A 22,077-nucleotide genomic window follows, 5' to 3' on the forward strand; every position below is an offset into this window, starting at 1 on the left:
CGTGAGGTCCCTGGCTATTCAATACATATCGTATCGTGAGGTCCCTGGCTATTCAATACAGATCGTATCGTGAGGTCCCTGGCTATTCAATACAGATCGTATCGTGAGGTCCCTGGCTATTCAATACATATCGTATCGTGAGGTCCCTGGCTATTCAATACATATCGTATCGTGAGGTCCCTGGCTATTCCCAGCCCTAGTATCTGTAGTTTCCTGTTCGATAGTGACCTCTAACCCCTGACCTCTGATTGTGTTTCTTGTCCAGGAGAGCGCTTGGCCAAACCAGAGAGAGGGAAGATGAGAGTCCACAAGATCTCCAACGTCAACAAAGCTCTCCACTACATAACCAGTAAAGGAGTCAAGCTGGTGTCCATTGGAGCTGAGGGTGGGTTCAGCAATACCCTGGTCACTATTGACACTGACTGGACTGTAGTACACTAGGCTGTAGTACTATGTAGTACACTAGGCTGTAGTACACTAGGCTGTAGTACTATGAAGTACACTAGACTGTAGTACTATGTAGTACACTAGGCTGTAGTACACTAGGCTGTAGTACACTAGGCTGTAGTACTATGAAGTACACTAGACTGTAGTACTATGTAGTACACTAGACAGTAGTACTAGGTACTACACTAGACTGTAGTACTAGGTAGTACACTAGGCTGTAGTACTATGAAGTACACTAGGCTGTAGTACTATGTAGTACACTAGGCTGTAGTACTATGAAGTACACTAGACTGTAGTACTATGAAGTACATTAGACTAGTACTATGTAGTACACTAGACTGTAGTACTATGTAGTACACTAGACTGTAGTACTAGGTAGTACACTAGACTGTAGTACTAGGTAGTACACTAGACTGTAGTACTAGGTAGTACACTAGGCTGTAGTACTATGTAGTACACTAGGCTGTAGTACTATGTAGTACACTAGGCTGTAGTACTATGAAGTACACTAGACTGTAGTACTATGAAGTACACTAAACTGTAGTACTATGTAGTACACTAGACTGTAGTACACTAGGCTGTAGTACTCTGAAGTACACTAGACTGTAGTACTATGAAGTACACTAGACTGTAGTACTATGTAGTACACTAGGCTGTAGTACTATGAAGTACACTAGACTGTAGTACTATGTAGTACACTAGACTGTAGTACTATGTAGTACACTAGACTGTAGTACTATGTAGTACACTAGACTGTAGTACACTAGACTGTAGTACTATGTAGTACACTAGACTGTAGTACACTAGGCTGTAGTTCAGCCGTGAGTCTGCTGTATTCTTTTTCCTCACTTCTCACACATTTTGGGCTTTATTCGATAGGACAAAAGGAGAAAGGAAAGATACACTGAGTGTACAAAACATTAGGAACATCCCCTTTTACCCTCAGAACAGCCTCAATTCGTCAGGGCATGAACTCTACAACACAGGAGGTTGGTGGCACCTTAATTGGGGAGGACGGGCTTGTGGTAATGGCTGGACCTGAGTGAGTGGAATGGTATGAAATACATCAAACTTGGTTTAATTCCATTAGCTCTGTTCCAGACATTATTATGAGCCGTTCTCCCCTCAGCAGGTGTCCAAAGTGTTCCACAGGGATGCTGGTCCATGTTGACTTCAATGCTTCCCACAGCTGTGTCAGATTGGCTGGATGACCTTTGGGTGGGTGGACCATTCTTGATACACACGGGAAACTGTTGAGTGTGAAAAACCCAGCGACGTTGCAGTTCTTGACACAAACCGGTGCACCTGGACCCTACTACCATACCTCGTTCAAAGGCACTTAAATATTTTGTCTTGCCCATTCACCCTCTGAATGGCACACATACACAATCCATGTCTCAATTGTCTCAAGGCTTAAAAGTCCTTCTTTAACCCGTCTCCTCCCCTTCATCTACACAGTGGTGTAAAGTACTTAAGTAAATATACTTTAAAGTACTACTTAAGTAATTTTTTGGGGTTATCTGTACTTTACTATTTATATTTTTGACAACTTTTACTTCACTACATTGGGTACTTTTCCCACCATCTACACTGATTGAAGTGGATTTAACAAGTGACATCAGTAAGGGGATCATAGCTTTCACCCGGTCAGTCATGGAACGAGCTTTCACCCGGTCAGTCATGGAACGAGCTTTCACCCGGTCAGTCATGGAACGAGCTTTCACCCGGTCAGTCATGGAACGAGCTTTCACCCGGTCAGTCATGGAACGAGCTTTCACCCAGTCAGTCATGGAACGAGCTTTCACCCGGTCAGTCATGGAACGAGCTTTCACCCGGTCAGTCATGGAACGAGCTTTCACCCGGTCAGTCATGGAACGAGCTTTCACCCGGTCAGTCATGGAACGAGCTTTCACCCGGTCAGTCATGGAACGAGCTTTCACCCGGTCAGTCATGGAACGAGCTTTCACCCGGCCAGTCATGGAACGAGCTTTCACCCGGCCAGTCATGGAACGAGCTTTCACCCGGCCAGTCATGGAACGAGCTTTCACCCGGTCAGTCATGGAACGAGCTTTCACCCGGTCAGTCATGGAACGAGCTTTCACCCGGTCAGTCATGGAACGAGCTTTCACCCGGTCAGTCATGGAACGAGCTTTCACCCGGTCAGTCATGGAACGAGCAGGTGTTTATGCTGCAGTGGAATATGTGATCTAGAAGCATCGGCTTAGACCACTAGACCACCCTAGGCCACGACATAACAGGGCCCTGGTCTAAAGTAGTGAACGACATAACAGGATACTATGGGCCCTGGTCTAAAGTTGTGCACTAGATAGGGAATAGGAATAGGGTGCCATTTGGGACTTAACCATATTCTTATTAGCTGAATAAACACCCAAAACAACCTCTGTTCTCTGACACTGTCTGCAACAAAACTATCTGGGATTTTCTGTAATTGGAAGCTGGTGTGTGCGTGTGCATATGCTTGTGTTTTGTCTGTGGTGGTCACACATGACCGCATCCCTCAAAAGCATTGTTGGGCCTTCCCCTCCTCCTCCTCCCTTCCCCCTCAGAACAGAAGCTGAGCTAAAGAGGTATGTGTATTAACCACGTTTCTAGTTTAACTAACTTAACACAGCGGTAAATGTAAACGCTGGCAGTAGCGCTATAGGTTCGGTGGGGGGGGGGGGGCAGAAATATTGTTGCTATTTTCACAACCGTAATTATGGGCGCAGTTCCTGGCAGTGGTGGTGTGAAAGGGGCTGGGTTTTTGATGAATTTCGAGGCTTGGCCCGTCACTGACCAATCAGAACGTGCTCCATGGCTAAACATGTGGTTTCTTCAAGTTGTGTGTTTTATGGTCATTAACTCCAATTCTAATGTTAGTCTGTTATAGCCTAGTTCGTTAAATAGCCTGGACCCATATTTGCTAAATATTTTGAGTCCACATTGTTCTAATTGCCTTGCTTCAGTATAGAAATGCATTGTTAAACATCGTCTATAGTATTCTCACTGATATAGGGGCTAGACCTACTGTAAATTACAGTCTGGACATGGACATGCCAAACATAGTCAATAAGCAAGATAAAACTCACTAGGCTATTGATAAGGCCTTTTAAAGACAGTGTATAATTAAGCAATAAGGCCTGAGGGGGTGTGGTATATGACCAATATACCACGGCTAAGGGCTGTTATTATTATGCACTGGTTACCAATGTAATTAGTAGTAAAACTAAATGTTTTATATATCAGACCTTATAGCGTACCCATGCTATACGGTCTGATATACCACGGCTTTCAGCCAATCAACATTCAGGGCTCGAATCACCCAGTTTATAAATTGTAATCAAATTCTACTAAAAAGAATGTTGTTTTAATGTGTCTAAATACAGTTCCAGGTACCATCATTGGTCCCTGTGGGTGTACAGTATAATACAGGCAAGGCAACACACTATGGAGGGTTTAACTCACATCCACACTGTTCCCAGGAGCTGGATAAAGGTCCATTATAAAGAGAGAGAGGAGGGATGTTAACAACGTTATACTGTTTCCAGGAGCTGGATAAAGGTCCATTATAAAGAGAGAGAGAGAGGAGGGATGTTAACGTTATACTGTTCCCAGGAGCTGGATAAAGGTCCATTATAAAGAGAGAGAGGAGGGATGTTAACAACGTTATACTGTTTCCAGGAGCTGGATAAAGGTTCATTATAAAGAGAGAGAGAGGAGGGATGTTAACATTATACTGTTCCCAGGAGCTGGATAAAGGTTCATTATAAAGAGAGAGAGAGGAGGGATGTTAACAACGTTATACTGTTCACAGGAGCTGGATAAAGGTCCATTATAAAGAGAGAGAGGAGGGATGTTAACAACGTTATACTGTTCCCAGGAGCTGGATAAAGGTCCATTATAAAGAGAGAGAGAGGAGGGATGTTAACATTATACTGTTCCCAGGAGCTGGATAAAGGTCCATTATAAAGAGAGAGAGAGGAGGGATGTTAACAACGTTATATTGTTCCCAGGAGCTGGATAAAGGTCCATTATAAAGAGAGAGAGAGGAGGAATGTTAACAACGTTATACTGTTCACAGGAGCTGGATAAAGGTCCATTATAAAGAGAGAGAGAGGAGGGATGTTAACATTATACTGTTCCCAGGAGCTGGATAAAGGTCCATTATAAAGAGAGAGAGAGAGGAGGGATGTTAACAACGTTATACTGTTCCCAGGAGCTGGATAAAGGTCCATTATAAAGAGAGAGAGAGAGGAGGAATGTTAACATTATACTGTTCCCAGGAGCATAAAGAGAGAGAGGAGGGATGTTAACAACGTTATACTGTTCCCAGGAGCTGGATAAAGGTCCATTATAAAGAGAGAGAGAGGAGGGATGTTAACGTTATACTGTTCACAGGAGCTGGATAAAGGTTCATTATAAAGAGAGAGAGAGGAGGGATGTTAACAACGTTATACTGTTCCCAGGAGCTGGATAAAGGTCCATTATAAAGAGAGAGAGAGGAGGGATGTTAACATTATACTGTTCCCAGGAGCTGGATAAAGGTCCATTATAAAGAGAGAGAGAGGAGGGATGTTAACAACGTTATACTGTTCCCAGGAGCTGGATAAAGGTCCATTATAAAGAGAGAGAGAGGAGGAATGTTAACAACGTTATACTGTTCACAGGAGCTGGATAAAGGTCCATTATAAAGAGAGAGAGGAGGGATGTTAATATTATACTGTTCCCAGGAGCTGGATAAAGGTTCATTATAAAGAGAGAGAGAGGAGGGATGTTAACATTATACTGTTCCCAGGAGCTGGATAAAGGTTCATTATAAAGAGAGAGAGAGGAGGGATGTTAACATTATACTGTTCCCAGGAGCATAAAGAGAGAGAGGAGGGATGTTACCAACGTTATACTGTTCCCAGGAGCTGGATAAAGGTCCATTATAAAGAGAGAGAGGAGGGATGTTAACGTTATACTGTTCCCAGGAGCTGGATAAAGGTCCATTATAAAGAGAGAGAGAGGAGGGATGTTAAAGTTATACTGTTCCCAGGAGCTGGATAAAGGTTGATTATAAAGAGAGAGAGAGGAGGGATGTTAACATTATACTGTTCCCAGGAGCATAAAGAGAGAGAGGAGGGATGTTAACAACGTTATACTGTTCCCAGGAGCTGGATAAAGGTTCATTATAAAGAGAGAGAGAGGAGGGATGTTAACAACGTTATACTGTTCCCAGGAGCTGGATAAAGGTCCATTATAAAGAGAGAGTGGAGGGATGTTATACTGTTCCCAGGAGCTGGATAAAGGTCCATTATAAAGAGAGAGAGGAGGGATGTTAACGTTATACTGTTCCCAGGAGCTGGATAAAGGTTCATTATAAAGAGAGAGAGAGGAGGGATGTTAACATTATACTGTTCCCAGGAGCATAAAGAGAGAGAGGAGGGATGTTACCAACGTTATACTGTTCCCAGGAGCTGGATAAAGGTCCATTATAAAGAGAGAGAGGAGGGATGTTAACGTTATACTGTTCCCAGGAGCTGGATAAAGGTCCATTATAAAGAGAGAGAGAGGAGGGATGTTAAAGTTATACTGTTCCCAGGAGCTGGATAAAGGTCCATTATAAAAAGAGAGAGAGGAGGGATGTTAACATTATACTGTTCCCAGGAGCTGGATAAAGGTTGATTATAAAGAGAGAGAGAGGAGGGATGTTAACATTATACTCTTCCCAGGAGCATAAAGAGAGAGAGGAGGGATGTTAACAACGTTATACTGTTCCCAGGAGCTGGATAAAGGTTCATTATAAAGAGAGAGAGAGGAGGGATGTTAACAACGTTATACTGTTCCCAGGAGCTGGATAAAGGTTCATTATAAAGAGAGAGAGAGGAGGGATGTTAACAACGTTATACTGTTCCCAGGAGCTGGATAAAGGTCCATTATAAAGAGAGAGTGGAGGGATGTTATACTGTTCCCAGGAGCTGGATAAAGGTTCATTATAAAGAGAGAGAGAGGAGGGATGTTAACATTATACTGTTCCCAGGAGCTGGATAAAGGTCCATTATAAAGAGAGAGTGGAGGGATGTTATACTGTTCCCAGGAGCTGGATAAAGGTCCATTATAAAGAGAGAGTGGAGGGATGTTATACTGTTCCCAGGAGCTGGATAAAGGTTCATTATAAAGAGAGAGAGAGGAGGGATGTTAACATTATACTGTTCCCAGGAGCTGGATAAAGGTCCATTATAAAGAGAGAGAGAAGGGATGTTAACAACGTTATACTGTTCACAGGAGCTGGATAAAGGTCCATTATAAAGAGAGAGGAGGGATGTTAACGTTATACTGTTCCCAGGAGCTGGATAAAGGTCCATTATAAAGAGAGAGAGAGGAGGGATGTTAACATTATACTGTTCCCAGGAGCTGGATAAAGGTCCATTATAAAGAGAGAGAGAGGAGGGATGTTAACGTTATACTGTTCCCAGGAGCTGGATAAAGGTCCATTATAAAGAGAGAGAGAGGAGGGATGTTAACATTATACTGTTCCCAGGAGCTGGATAAAGGTCCATTATAAAGAGAGAGAGAGAGGAGGGATGTTAACGTTATACTGTTCCCAGGAGCTGGATAAAGGTCCATTATAAAGAGAGAGAGAGGAGGGATGTTAAACTGTTCCCAGGAGCTGGATAAAGGTTCATTATAAAGAGAGAGAGGAGGGATGTTAACGTTACACTGTTCCCAAATATAATGTTTTTATAAACATGTTGGAACCATCTTACAGATCATATTCATCAAGCGGTAAATAAGGGTGTGTAATATGAAGAATGTAAAATATCAAATATAATTTGATTTGTTTAAAACTTTTTTGCTTACTACATGATTACATATGTGTTATTTCATAGTTTTGATGTCTTCACTATTATGCTACAATGTAGAAAATAGTAAAAAATAAAGAAAAACAACTTGAATGAGTAGGTGTGTCCAAACAATTGACTGGTACTGTATGTAAATAAGGTATTTCTGTTTTTTATTTTTAATACATTTTGCATTAATGTCTGCACTTGTTTTCGCTTCGTCATTATGGGGTAGTGTGTGAAGATTAATGAGGGAAAAAAAACGATCTATTTTAGAATAAGCCTGTAACGTAACAAAATGTGGGAAAAAGTCAAGGGGTCTGAATACTTTTAGAATGCACTGTATATGGATATGAACAAGGAGGTCTGTTTGACTGTTTCTCTAATCGAGCCCAGGGTAAGGCGCTTTCTAAGCAATGTCTTTCTCATTGGATTGTGGAGGCTATCCAAAGCGATTTACGGTAGTGAGTGCATACATTTTCACACTATCTTCCCCCGTACGATCTCCCTGATGTATGACAGGATAGTGTGTGTGCTCACTCCCGTAGCGATGTGGCAGCGTGTTGGCCGTTGTTCAGTTTGGTGATATGTGTTGCAGTGAGTTGGGGTTCCCAACATGCCTTTCAGGTTTTATTGCTTGGACGTAACTGCTTCTAGTCAGCATGCTTGCGTTCGTATGACTAGGTGTCAGACAGCATGCTAGTGGTATTATGGCTAGGTGTCAGACAGCATGCTAGTGTTATTATGGCTAGGTGTCAGACAGCATGCTAGTGTTATTATGGCTAGGTGTCAGACAGCATGCTAGTGTTATTATGGCTAGGTGTCAGACAGCATGCTAGTGTTATTATGGCTAGGTGTTAGACAGCATGCTAGTGTTATTATGGCTAGGTGTCAGACAGCATGCTAGTGTTATTATGGCTCGGTGTCAGACAGCATGCTAGTGTTATTATGGCTAGGTGTCAGACAGCATGCTAGTGTTATTATGGCTAGGTGTCAGACAGCATGCTAGTGTTATTATGGCTAGGTGTCAGACAGCATGCTAGTGTTATTATGGCTAGGTGTCAGACAGCATGCTAGTCTTATTATGGCTAGGTGTTAGACAGCATGCTAGTGTTATTATGGCTAGGTGTCAGACAGCATGCTAGTGTTAATATGGCTAGGTGTTAGACAGCATGCTAGTGTTATTATGGCTAGGTGTCAGACAGCATGCTAGTGTTATTATGGCTAGGTGTCAGACAGCATGCTAGTGTTCGTATGGCTAGGTGTCAGACAGCATGCTAGTGTTAATATGGCTAGGTGTCAGACAGCATGCTAGTGTTATTATGGCTAGGTGTCAGACAGCATGCTAGTGTTATTATGGCTAGGTGTCAGACAGCATGCTAGTGTTATTATGGCTAGGTGTTAGACAGCATGCTTGTGTTCGTATGGCTAGGTGTCAGACAGCATGCTAGTGGTATTATGGCTAGGTGTTAGACAGCATGCTAGTGTTAATATGGCTAGGTGTCAGACAGCATGCTAGTGTTATTATGGCTCGGTGTCAGACAGCATGCTAGCGTTCGTATGGCTAGGTGTCAGACAGCATGCTAGTGGTATTATGGCTAGGTGTCAGACGACATGCAGGTTGTGCATTTTATCAGAGTTACCACAGTTCCCCTGTTGATTAGAGCCTTGGGCCGCCGTGGTCGATGTCAGGCAGCGTTTTGTCCAGGTTACCATGGTTCCCTGTGGGTTTGAGCCGTGCTTCATTGACTCTGGTTAATGAACCTGCTATGCAGCTTGTGTGTGTGTGTGCTTTTACAAGTCACGACAGATATTCTGTGGTTTTGGACTTGCAGTTCCTTGTATGAGTTTCAGGCTGCAGTGGCAGCGTGTCCAGTGTGCATAGCCAAGTTGCAGCATGTTCTGATTCCCTACATGGGGCTGTGATAGTTCAGGCTTCTCGGCGGGTTAAGTATTACAGGAAAAGGTGGCTTCTGTAACCCCTTGGAGCCAGTGGAACCTGTGTTCCCGGCTAGTTTGGTACCCTCTGAGCTGGCTTGGGGCCAGTATGTTATACCTGGTGACCGACTGAAAGGGAATGTACAGTCAAATCAAATTGTATTTGTCACATGCGCCGAATACAACCGGTGTAGACCTTACAGTGAAATGCTTACTTACAAACCCTTAACCAACAATGCAGTTTTAAGAAAATATCTAAAACAAAAAAAGTAAGAGATTAAAATAACAAATAATTAAAGAGCAGCAGTAAAATAACAATAGCGAGGCTATATACAGGGGGTACCGGTACAGAGTCAATGTGGAGACTATATACAGGGGGTACTGGTACAGGGTCAATGTGGAGGCTATATACAGGGGGTACTGGTACAGAGTCAATGTGGAGGCTATATACAGGGGGTACCGGTACAGAGTCAATGTGGAGGCTATATACAGGGGGTACCAGTACAGAGTCAGTGTGGAGGCTATATACAGGGGGTACCGGTACAGAGTCAATGTGGAGGCTATATACAGGGGGTACCGGTACAGAGTCAATGTGGAGGCTATATACAGGGGGTACTGGTACAGAGTCAATGTGGAGGCTATATACAGGGGGTACTGGTACAGAGTCAATGTGGAGGCTATATACAGGGGGTACCGGCACAGAGTCAATGTGGAGGCTATATACAGGGGGTACCGGTACAGAGACAATGTGCGGGGGCACCGGTGTCGAGGTAATTGAGGTAATATGTACATGTATGTAGAGTTATTAAAGTCACTCTTATTTTATTATATATATATACACTGCTCAAAAAAATAAAGGGAACACTTAAACAACACAATGTAACTCCAAGTCAATCACACTTCTGTGAAATCAAACTGTCCACTTAGGAAGCAACACTGATTGACAATAAATTTCACATGCTGTTGTGCAAATGGAACAGACAACAGGTGGAAATGATAGGCAATTAGCAAGACACCCCCAATAAAGGAGTGGTTCTGCAGGTGGTGAGCACAGACCACTTCTCAGTTCCTATGCTTCCTGGCTGATGTTTTGGTCACTTTTGAATGCTGGTGGTGCTTTCACTCTAGTGGTAGCATGAGACGGAGTCTACAACCCACACAAGTGGCTCAGGTAGTGCAGCTCATCCAGGATGGCACATCAATGCGAGCTGTGGCAAGAAGGTTTGCTGTGTCTGTCAGCGTAGTGTCCAGAGCATGGAGGCGCTACCAGGAGACAGGCCAGTACATCAGGAGATGTGGAGGAGGCCGTAGGAGGGCAGCAACCCAGCAGCAGGACCGCTACCTCCGCCTTTGTGCAAGGAGGAGCAGGAGAAGCACTGCCAGAGCCCTGCAAAATGACCTCCAGCAGGCCACAAATTTGCATGTGTCTGCTCAAACGGTCAGAAACAGACTCCATGAAGGTGGTATGAGGGCCCAACGTCCACAGGTGGGGGTTGTGCTTACAGCCCAACACCGTGCAGGACGTTTGGCATTTGCCAGAGAACACCAAGATTGGCAAATTTGCCACTGGCGCCCTGTGCTCTTCACAGATGAAAGCAGGTTCACACTGAGCACGTGACAGAGTCTGGAGATGCCGTGGAGAACGTTCTGCTGCCTGCAACATCCTTCAGCATGACCGGTTTGGCAGTGGGTCAGTCATGGTGTGGGGTGGCATTTCTTTGCGGGGCCGCACAGCCCTCCATGTGCTCGCCAGAGGTAGCCTGACTGCCATTAGGTACCGAGATGAGATCCTCAGACCCCTTGTGAGGCCATATGCTGGTGCGGTTGGCCCTGGGTTCCTCCTAATGCAAGACAATGCTAGACCTCATGTGGCTGGAGTGTGTCAGCAGTTCCTGCAAGAGGAAGGCATTGATGCTATGGACTGGCCCGCCCATTCCCCAGACCTGAATCCAATTGAGCACATCTGGGACATCATGTCTCGCTCCATCCACCAATGCCACGTTGCACCACAGACTGTCCAGGAGTTGGCGGATGCTTTAGTCCAGGTCTGGGAGGAGATCCCTCAGGAGACCATCCGCCACCTCATCAGGAGCATGCCCAGGCGTTTTAGGGAGGTCATACAGGCACGTGGAGTCCACACGCACTACTGAGCCTCATTTTGACTTGTTTTAAGGACATTACATCAAAGTTGGATCAGCCTGTAGTGTGGTTTTCCACTTTAATTTTGAGTGTGACTCCAAATCCAGACATCCATGGGTTGATAAATTGGATTTCCATTTATTATTTTTGTGTGATTTTGTTGTCAGCACATTCAACTATGTAAAGAAAAAAGTACTTAATAAGATTATTTCTTTCATTCAGATCTAGGATGTGTTGTTTAACTGTTCCCTTTATTTTTTTGAGCAGTATATTTGATTGGTCATTGACTCCTCATAGTGTTATATCCTTCCCTCCTTCAGGGAACATTAGTTATATTCATAACTGTAAGTTTCTCTCTCTCTCTCACGCTCCCCGTGTCTGCGCCTCTTTCCTCTCCTTCTTCCTGTATCCCATTAAGCCTTATAAGGAGCTCTCTCTTCCTCTCCTTCTTCCTGTATTCCATTAAACCTTATAAGGAGCTCTGTATGTGCTGGTGTATATTGTATCCTCTCTCACTTTCTTCACCTTTCATTCTCTCTGTGACAGTGCCTCTCTCTCTACTCTTCCCCTTTCTCTCTGTCTGTATCTCTCTCTCTCTCTCTCTCTCCCTCTCTCCCCCCCCCCCCGGGGTTAATCCACACCGAGGCCAGAATAAAAGGGCCTAAACCAGACTTGCATTCCAGACAGATTAGCCGATTGGAATCCCTTCTTGGATGTGCTTCCCTGCTGCCCAGGGACTTGTGGGCGGGAGTTCAGTAGGCGGGGGAAGTGGACCCAGTTATCTCAGCTAGAAGTGGGTGGGGGCTGGTGACAGGACAGGGGGTGGGGGTTAGGGGTTAGTGACAGGACAGGGGGTGGGGGTTAGGGGTTAGTGACAGGACAGGGGTTAGGGGTTAGTGACAGGACAGGGGTTAGGGGTTAGTGACAGGACAGGGGGTGGGGGTTAGTGACAGGACAGGGGGTGGGGGTTAGGGGTTAGTGACAGGACAGGGGGTGGGGGTTAGGGGTTAGTGACAGGACAGGACAGGGGGTGGGGGTTAGGGGTTAGGGACAGGACAGGGGGTTAGGGGTTAGTGACAGGACAGGGGGTGGGGGTTAGTGACAGGACAGGGGGTGGGGGTTAGTGACAGGACAGGGGGTGGGGGTTAGTGACAGGACAGGGGGTGGGGGTTAGTGACAGGACAAGGGGTGGGGTTTAGTGACAGGACAGGGGTTAGTGACAGGACAGGGGGTGGGGTTAAGGGTTAGTGACAGGACAGGGGGTGGGGTTAGGGGTTAGTGACAGGACAGGACAGGGGGTTAGGGGTTAGAGACAGGACAGGGGGTTAGGGGTTAGAGACAGGACAGGGGGTGGGGGTTAGTGACAGGACAGGGGGTGGGGGTTAGTGACAGGACAGGGGGTGGGGGTTAGTGACAGGACAGGGGGTGGGGGTTAGAGTCGGGACAGGGGTTAGGGGTTAGAGACAGGACAGGGGGTGGGGGTTAGGGGTTAGAGACAGGACAGGGGGTGGGGGTTAGGGGTTAGTGACAGGACAGGGGGTGGGGGTTAGAAACAGGACAGGGGGTGGGGGTTAGGGGTTAGTGACAGGACAGGGGGTGGGGGTTAGGGGTTAGTGACAGGACAGGGGGTGGGGGTTAGTGACAGGACAGGGGGTGGGGGTTAGTGACAGGACAGGGGGTGGGGGTTAGTGACAGGACAGGGGGTGGGGGTTAGTGACAGGACAGGGGGTGGGGGTTAGTGACAGGACAGGGGGTGGGGGTTAGAGACAGGACAGGGGGTGGGGGTTAGAGACAGGACAGGACGTGGGGGTTAGGGGTTAGAGACAGGACAGGACGTGGGGGTTAGGGGTTAGTGACAGGACAGGGGAGGGGGGTTAGTGACAGGACAGGGGGTGGGGGTTAGTGACAGGACAGGGGTTAGGGGTTAGTGACAGGACAGGGGGTGGGGGTTAGTGACAGGACAGGGGGTGGGGGTTAGTGACAGGGGGTGGGGGTTAGGGGTTAGTGACAGGACAGGGGGTGGGGGTTAGGGGTTAGGGACAGGACAGGGGTGGGGGTTAGTGACAGGACAGGGAGTAGGGGTTAGGGACAGGACAAGGGGTGGGGGTTAGTGACAGGACAGGGGGTGGGGGTTAGTGACAGGACAGGGGTTAGGGGTTAGTGACAGGACAGGGGGTTGGGGGTTAGTGACAGGACAGGGGGTGGGGGTTAGGGGTTAGTGACAGGACAGGGGGTGGGGGTTAGAGACAGGACAGGGGGTGGGGGTTAGGGGTTAGTGACAGGACAGGGGGTGGGGGTTAGTGACAGGACAGGGGGTGGGGGTTAGGGGTTAGTGACAGGACAGGGGGTGGGGGTTAGTGACAGGACAGGGGGTGGGGGTTAGTGACAGGACAGGGGGTAGGGGTTAGGGGTTAGGGACAGGACAGGGGGTAGGGGTTAGGGGTTAGGGACAGGACAGGGGGTAGATTCGGATCACGTTCTGCGCATGTTATTCTACGCACACATTCGTTTTTCTAATGTAGCTGCTCCTCACACTTCCCGTCCCTTCATGTTTAACTCTTAACTCACCCTCTTCTGAACCAGGTTGATGTAGCATAATGTCTCTGCGTCGTGTTTCTGAACAGCTGAAATAAAACACCCTGCTAGTGATTCTAATAAGGAACATTCTGGATGTAGCCTGTTATTTGTGAAGGTTACAACCTGTCTGCGCCAAAGGATATTGCAGTTGCACAAGCACGACGCAGCCCCTACACTTTGGAGATAAAACTGTCAGTGTTTTGTGTGATGTAGGTTCACCTTTATCAAAAGAACACCACTTTACTGCCTTGTCTGCTTCCTGCGCAGCCTAGCCAGTGTTTGCAACGTTCAGTCGCTAATTAGACTGCATGTCTGTGTCTTGCTGCGTTCCACGTTCTGGGAAGCTGAGCGTGTATCCGAAGCAGTGAAAAGTCTGACAATGGTTTGTTTTGCATTGCCCGTTGCCATAGTTATGCAGTGGTGTAAAGTACTTATTAAGTAAAAATACTTTATTTTTGGGGGGGGTTTCTGTACTTTACTATTTATATTTTTGATGACTTTTATTTTTACTTCACTACATTCCTAAAGACAATAATGTACTTTTTACTCCGTACATTTTCCCTGACACCCAAAAATCGCTTTACTGCCTGTTTGTGTCGTGCTTATGTTTACAATACTGACAACAAAGTTTTACGAACAAGTCATGTATTTTGTGTAAAACGTAAACAGCTGCATGCAACCTACTCCCCTCCTGAAGAAAAATAACATTAAATCACATGTATTATGCTGACAGAGGCATCGAATGCAATAGTTAGAACCAGGGGCTCGGTGGTTAGAACCAGGGGCTCTGTAGTTAGAACCAGGGGCTCTGTAGTTAGAACCAGGGGCTCTGTAGTTAGAACCAGGGGCTCTGTAGTTAGAACCAGGGGCTCTGTAGTTAGAACCAGGGGCTCTGTAGTTAGAACCAGGGGCTCTGTAGTTAGAACCAGGGGCTCTGTAGTTAGAACCAGGGGCTCTGTAGTTAGAACCAGGGGCTCTGTAGTTAGAACCAGGGGCTCAGTGGTTAGAACCAGGGGCTCGGTGGTTAGAACCAGGGGCTCTGTAGTTAGAACCAGGGCTCTGTAGTTAGAGCCAGGGCTCTGTAGTTAGAACCAGGGGCTCGGTAGTTAGAACCAGGGGCTCGGTAGTTAGAACCAGGGGCTCGGTAGTTAGAACCAGGGGCTCGGTAGTTAGAACCAGGGGCTCGGTAGTTAGAACCAGGGGCTCGGTAGTTAGAACCAGGGGCTCGGTAGTTAGAACCAGGGGCTCTGTGGTTAGAACCAGGGGCTCTGTAGTTAGAACCAGGGGCTCTGTAGTTAGAACCAGGGGCTCTGTGGTTAGAACCAGGGGCTCGGTGGTTAGAACCAGGGGCTCGGTGGTTAGAACCAGGGGCTCGGTGGTTAGAACCAGGGGCTCGGTGGTTAGAACCAGGGGCTCGGTAGTTAGAACCAGGGGCTCGGTAGTTAGATGAATAAACACTCTAAACAGCCTACCCGACTGCTGGGAGGCATCTGCATGGTCCTAAAGCAACACCATTTTAAAAATACAATTATAGAATGTGGGGGGGGGACATGTCCCCAGTGAAAGTTGCGCCCCTGGTTAGAACAGTGTTGTGTACAACATGAAGTAAGCACTCGGCACAGCAGCTACGTAGGCAGCGGAGTGGGCACTCGGCACAGCAGCTACGTAGGCAGCGGAGTGGGCACTCGGCACAGCAGCTACGTAGGCAGCGGAGTGGGCACTCTGCACAGCAGCTACGTAGGCAGCGGAGTGGGCACTCTGCACAGCAGCTACGTAGGCAGCGGAGTGGGCACTCTGCACAGCAGCTACGTAGGCAGCGGAGTGGGCACTCTGCACAGCAGCTACGTAGGCAGCGGAGTGGGCACTCTGCACAGCAGCTACGTAGGCAGCGGAGTGGGCACTCTGCACAGCAGCTACGTAGGCAGCGGAGTGGGCACTCTGCACAGCAGCTACGTAGGCAGCGGAGTGGGCACTCTGCACAGCAGCTACGTAGGCAGCGGAGTGGGCACTCTGCACAGCAGCTACGTAGGCATGATTTAAGCTTCATCAGAGACATGTCCATGTCCAAAGGGAACCCATATTTCTCTCCATTCACTCAGTCACTATTCCCCTATAAAGTCAGTCTAAACTTGCGTTATATTTCTATGTGACACAGGAGTACTGTAGTGCATGTAGGAGTACTGTAGTGCATGTAGGAGTACTGTAGTGCATGTAGGAGTACTGTAGTGCATGTAGGAGTACTGTAGTGCATGTAGGAGTACTGTAGTGCATGTAGGGTGTACTGTAGTGCATGTAGGGTGTACTGTAGTGCATGTAGGGTGTACTGTAACGCATGTGGGAGTACTGTAACGCATGTGGGAGTACTGTAACGCATGTAGGAGTACTGTAACGCATGTAGGAGTACTGTAGTACATGTAGGAGTACTGTAACGCATGTGGGAGTACTGTAACGCATGTGGGAGTACTGTAACGCATGTGGGAGTACTGTAACGCATGTGGGAGTACTGTAACGCATGTGGGAGTACTGTAGTACATGTAGGAGTAATGTAGTACATGTAGGAGTAATGTAGTACATGTAGGAGTACTGTAGTACATGTAGGAGTACTGTAACGCATGTGAAGTCAGATCAACGTTATTTCACCAGCAATGAAATCATAAACCTGATATACATCTAATGGCACAGTGAAACTGTAACTAGCACTGTAACTAGCACTGTAACTAGCACTGGCAATGTGACCTCAAGCTAACCTCTCCTCTCTTCTCCTGCAGAGATCGTCGACGGCAATGCTAAAATGACCCTGGGAATGATCTGGACCATAATCCTTCGCTTCGCCATCCAGGACATCTCTGTGGAAGGTACCAGGATGTAGACGTCCTCCTCTGAATTCCTCTTGTTTATAACACATTATAAAGGCTTATTCATGCTTACAACATGTTATAAAGCATTATATCCACAGGGGTACTTGGCCTATCCACAGGGGTCCTTGGCCTGTCCACAGGGGTACTTGGCCTGTCCACAGGGGTACTTGGCCTGTCCACAGGGGTACTTGGCCTGTCCACAGGGCTACTTGGCCTGTCCACAGGGCTACTTGGCCTGTCCACAGGGGTACTTGGCCTGTCCACAGGGATAAGGGTACTTGGCCTATCCACAGGGGTACTTGGCTTATCCATAGGGGTACTTGTCCTATCCATAGAGGGTACTTGGCCTATCCATAGAGGGTACTTGGCCTATCCATAGAGGGTACTTGGCCTATCCATAGAGGGTACTTGGCCTGTCCACAGGGGTACTTGGCCTGTCCACAGGGGTGCTTGGCCTGTCCACAGGGGTGCTTGGCCTGTCCACAGGGGTGCTTGGCCTGTCCACAGGGGTGCTTGGCCTATCCATAGAGGGTACTTGGCCTATCCATAGAGGGTACTTGGCCTATCCATAGAGGGTACTTGGCCTGTCCACAGGGGTACTTGGCCTGTCCACAGGGGTGCTTGGCCTGTCCACAGGGGTGCTTGGCCTGTCCACAGGGGTGCTTGGCCTGTCCACAGGGGTGCTTGGCCTGTCCACAGGGGTACTTGGCCTGTCCACAGGGGTACTTGGCCTGTCCACAGGGATACTTGGCCTTTTCATAGGGGTACTTGAGAAGACTCATGAGGCAATAGGCCTACAGTGAGGGGAAAAAAGTATTTGATCCCCTGCTGATTTTGTACGTTTGCCCACTGATAAAGACATGATCAGTCTATCATTTTAATGGTAGGTTTATTTGAACAGTAAGTGACAGAATAACAACAAAGAAATCCAGAAAAACGAATGTCAAAAATGTTATAAATTGATTTGCATTTTAATGAGGGAAATAAGTATTTGACCCCCTCTCAATCAGAAAGATTTCTAGCTCCCAGGTGTCTTTTATACAGGTAACGAGCTGAGATTAGGAGCACACTTAGATTCCAAACTCTCCACCATGGCCCAGACCAAAGAGCTCTCCAAGGATGTCAGGGACAAGATTGTTGACCTACACAAGGCTGGAATGGGCTACAAGACCATCGCCAAGCAGCTTGGTGAGAAAGTGACAACAGTTGGTGCGATTATTCACAAATGGAAGAAACACAAAAGAACTGTCAATCTCCCCCGGCCTGGGGCTCCATGCAAGATCTCACCTCGTGGAGTTGCAATGATCATGAGAACGATGAGGAATCAGCCCAGAACTACACGGGAGGATCTTGTCAATGAAGGCAGCTGGGACCATAGTCACCAAGAAAACAATTGGTAACACACTACGCCGTGAAGGACTGAAATCCTGCAGCGCCCGCAAGGTCCCCCTGCTCAAGAAAGCACATATACATGCCCGTCTGAAGTTTGCCAATGAACATCTGAATGATTCAGAGGACAACTGGGTGAAAGTGTTGTGGTCAGACGAGACCAAAATGGAGCTCTTTTGGCATCAACTCAACTCGCCGTGTTTGGAGGAGGAGGAATGCTGCTGTCGTGTCTTTGGGGTACCATTAAACTGAAGACATGTTTATCAATTAACTCCCTGTAATTATTATCACGCGATTAAACTGATTAATCGTTTAATTGTAATTAACTAGGAGATCGGGGCACCAAGGAAAATATTCAGATTACAAAGTTATAATTTTCCTAATATAACTTTCCTATATTATAACATTATATATTATATTCTATTATAGTATAGGCCGATTATCTTCTGGTTTAAATGGTGTATTTTACCTCGCGTCCAGTCTCATTCCAAACGTCGTAAATTGTTGTATCTGCACGAACCCAGCCTTTACTAAGAGTCATCCATACATCAATTGTCTTAAAATCATTTATTTACTAAACTAAGTAATTCACAGAAAGTATACAAACAGTAATTATCATCACAAAGAATTGGTAGAGTAATGTGCACTAGTGGGCTAAACAGGCATGGCAGGTCTGTTAGACAAAGGGTCATAAAAGTTCAGCTGAGGAGGTACACAGAGTTCATTAATATTAACAATTGATATGCTAATCCTTTGCACATGAGCGCTCACTCATTCGGGAACAATTGCAATCAATATATATTTACGCTCAGTGTGTCGTCGGGATCCTTGTTGGAGCGTCGTTCTGTTGGAGAGTTTTGTCCGTGTTTCTCTCTCTCTCTCTCTCTCTCTCTCGGTTAGAATGGTTCTTTCAAAGCGACATTCATTAATGTCGTTATAGAATGGATGTTTCGTTGGTCTTCGCGTTCAATGATATAATTTCTAGCTGCAGACTATTAATTAATATCAAAGACTTGTTCTTATTCTGTCGGTATCAATAGTCTAAAAGTTAACCACGTGGTATAGTTCACTTTCAGTGGCGGAATTGGATGGTCAAACCTATTGACCAACTCACAATGGAGTGGAGGCCTGGTCTGAAGAAAGTAAATCAGGGTATAGTTTTATAGTGAACATAGAACAGGCTTGTCACATGACGCCTGGTCCTGTCTGTGTCCCTGGGGGCGTGCCGATGACTGAGTTAAGCTTGGTACAGAAATACAATTCTATCACATTAACATCAGTACATAGCATCTCAATGTATTACAAATAGCTTTATCCTTATTAATACATTTTATACAACCATGTGGATGTGAGTCTCATCGCTGAGACTATTATATAAACCGTTTTATGGTAATATGGCTATATTGTCTCTTCTGAGTATCACAAAATTGTACCAAGCGGACCAGTTCGTAGCTGGAATCTTCACCAATCTTCCATACCTTCTACAGAACACAAATGTCACTCGGTTCCCCAATTCTGTGAGTTGGAAGAATTTCCTGTGTCTCTCTATGGGCCATGTGGCAAGAGATTCTCCTCTTAGAGTTTTACAACCCTTTCACACAGGGCCTGGGTGGGGGGAGGTAGGTTGTGGGATGGTGCAAGGGGGAGGGGGTCAACTGTCCTCCCTGTACTCAAAGAGGCCAACGTCATGACACTGCCTATGACCCCAAGAACATCATCCCCACCGTCAAACATGGAGGTGGAAACATTATGCTTTGGGGGTGTTTTTCTGCTAAGGGGACAGGACAACTTCACCGCATCAAAGGGACGATGGACGGGGCCATGTACCATCAAATCTTGGGTGAGAACCTCCTTCCCTCAGCCAGGGCATTGAAAATTGGTCGTGGATGGGTATTCCAGCATGACAATGACCCAAAACACACGGCCAAGGCAACAAAGGAGTGGCTCAAGAAGATGCACATTAAGGTCCTGGAGTGGCCTAGCCAGTCTCCAGACCTTAATCCCATAGAAAATCTGTGGAGGGAGCTGAAGGTTTGAGTTGCCAAACTTCAGCCTCGAAACCTTAATGACTTGGAGAAGATCTGCAAAGAGGAGTAGGACGAAATCCCTCCTGAGATGTGTGCAAACCTGGTGGCCAACTACAAGAAACGTCTGACCTCTGTGATTGCCAACAAGGGTTTTGCCACCAAGTACTAAGTCATGTTTTGCAAAGGGGTTAAATACTTATTTCCCTCATTAAAATGCAAATCATTTTATAACATTTTTGACATGTATACTAAAACAACATAGGTTATATACAAGTAATAGAATATAACATGATAGATGACTATATAATGTTATAATATATACATATAGAATATACCATATTACATTATAGATGATTATTTAATGTTATAATATATACATATAGAATATACCATATTACATTATAGATGATTATTTAATGTTATAATATATACGTATAGAATATACCTTATAACATTATAGATGATTATTTAATGTTATAATATATACGTATAGAATATACCTTATAACATTATAGATGAATATATGTCATAATATATACGTATAGAATATACCATATAACATTATAGATGACTATATAATGTTATAATATATAAGTATAGAATATACCGTATAACATTATAGATGAATATATGTCATAATATATACCGTATAAATATACCATATAACATTATAGATGAATATATAATATATACCGTATAAATATACCATATAACATTATAGATGAATATATGTCATAATATATACGTATAGAATATACCGTATAACATTATAGATGAATATATGTCATAATATATACCGTATAAATATACCATAAAACATTATAGATGAATATATGTCATAATATATACGTATAGAATATACCTTATAACATTATAGATGAATATATGTCATAATATATACCGTATAAATATACCATATAACATTATAGATGAATATATGTCATAATATATACCGTATAAATATACCATATAACATTATAGATGAATATATAATATATACCGTATAAATATACCATATAACATTATAGATGAATATATATCATAATATATACCGTATAAATATTCCATATAACATTATAGATGAATATATATCATAATATATACCGTATAAATATTCCATATAACATTATAGATGAATATATGTCATAATATATACCGTATAAATATATCATATAACATTATAGATGAATATATATCATAATATATACCGTATAAATATACCGTATAACATTATAGATGAATATATGTCATAATATATACCGTATAAATATACCATATAACATTATAGATGAATATATAATATATACCGTATAAATATACCGTATAACATTATAGATGAATATATATCATAATATATACCGTAAAAATAGACCGTATAACATTATAGATGAATATATATCATAATATATACCGTATAAATATACCATATAACATTATAGATGAATATATATCATAATATATACCGTATAAATATACCATATAACATTATAGATGAATATATATCATAATATATACCGTATAAATATACCGTATAACATTATAGATGAATATATACCATATAACATTATAGATGAATATATATCATAATATATACCGTATAAATATTCCGTATAACATTATAGATGAATATATATCATAATATATACCGCATAAATATACCATATAACATTATAGATGAATATATATCATAATATATACCGTATAAATATACCATATAACATGAGGACATTATAACATTCTTTTTGCTGATGTTTTGATTGAATTTACCCATTGTCACGACTTCCGCCGAAGTCGGCTCCTCTCCTTGTTCGGGCGGCGTTCGACGATCGACGTCGCCGGCTTTCTAGCCATCGCCACTCCATTTTTCATATTTCCATT

The 22,077-nt window shown here is 44.6% G+C and overlaps 1 protein-coding gene across 4 annotated transcripts in view; it reads left to right on the plus strand.

Moving 5' to 3' along the window:
• Positions 1-22,077, plus strand: part of LOC100380299 (actinin alpha 1) — a 274,936-nt gene that overhangs the window by 56,971 nt on the left and 195,888 nt on the right. For all 4 annotated transcript variants that reach the window (XM_045723306.2, XM_045723308.2, XM_045723307.2 and 1 more), the window contains 2 exon segments: positions 266-385; positions 16,694-16,780. In XM_045723306.2, coding sequence (XP_045579262.1) covers positions 266-385; positions 16,694-16,780 — 207 coding nt within the window.

This window comes from Salmo salar, chromosome 09, assembly GCF_965601325.2.
Source record: "Salmo salar chromosome 09, fSalSal1, whole genome shotgun sequence".
NCBI classification, from domain to species: Eukaryota; Metazoa; Chordata; class Actinopteri; order Salmoniformes; family Salmonidae; genus Salmo; species Salmo salar.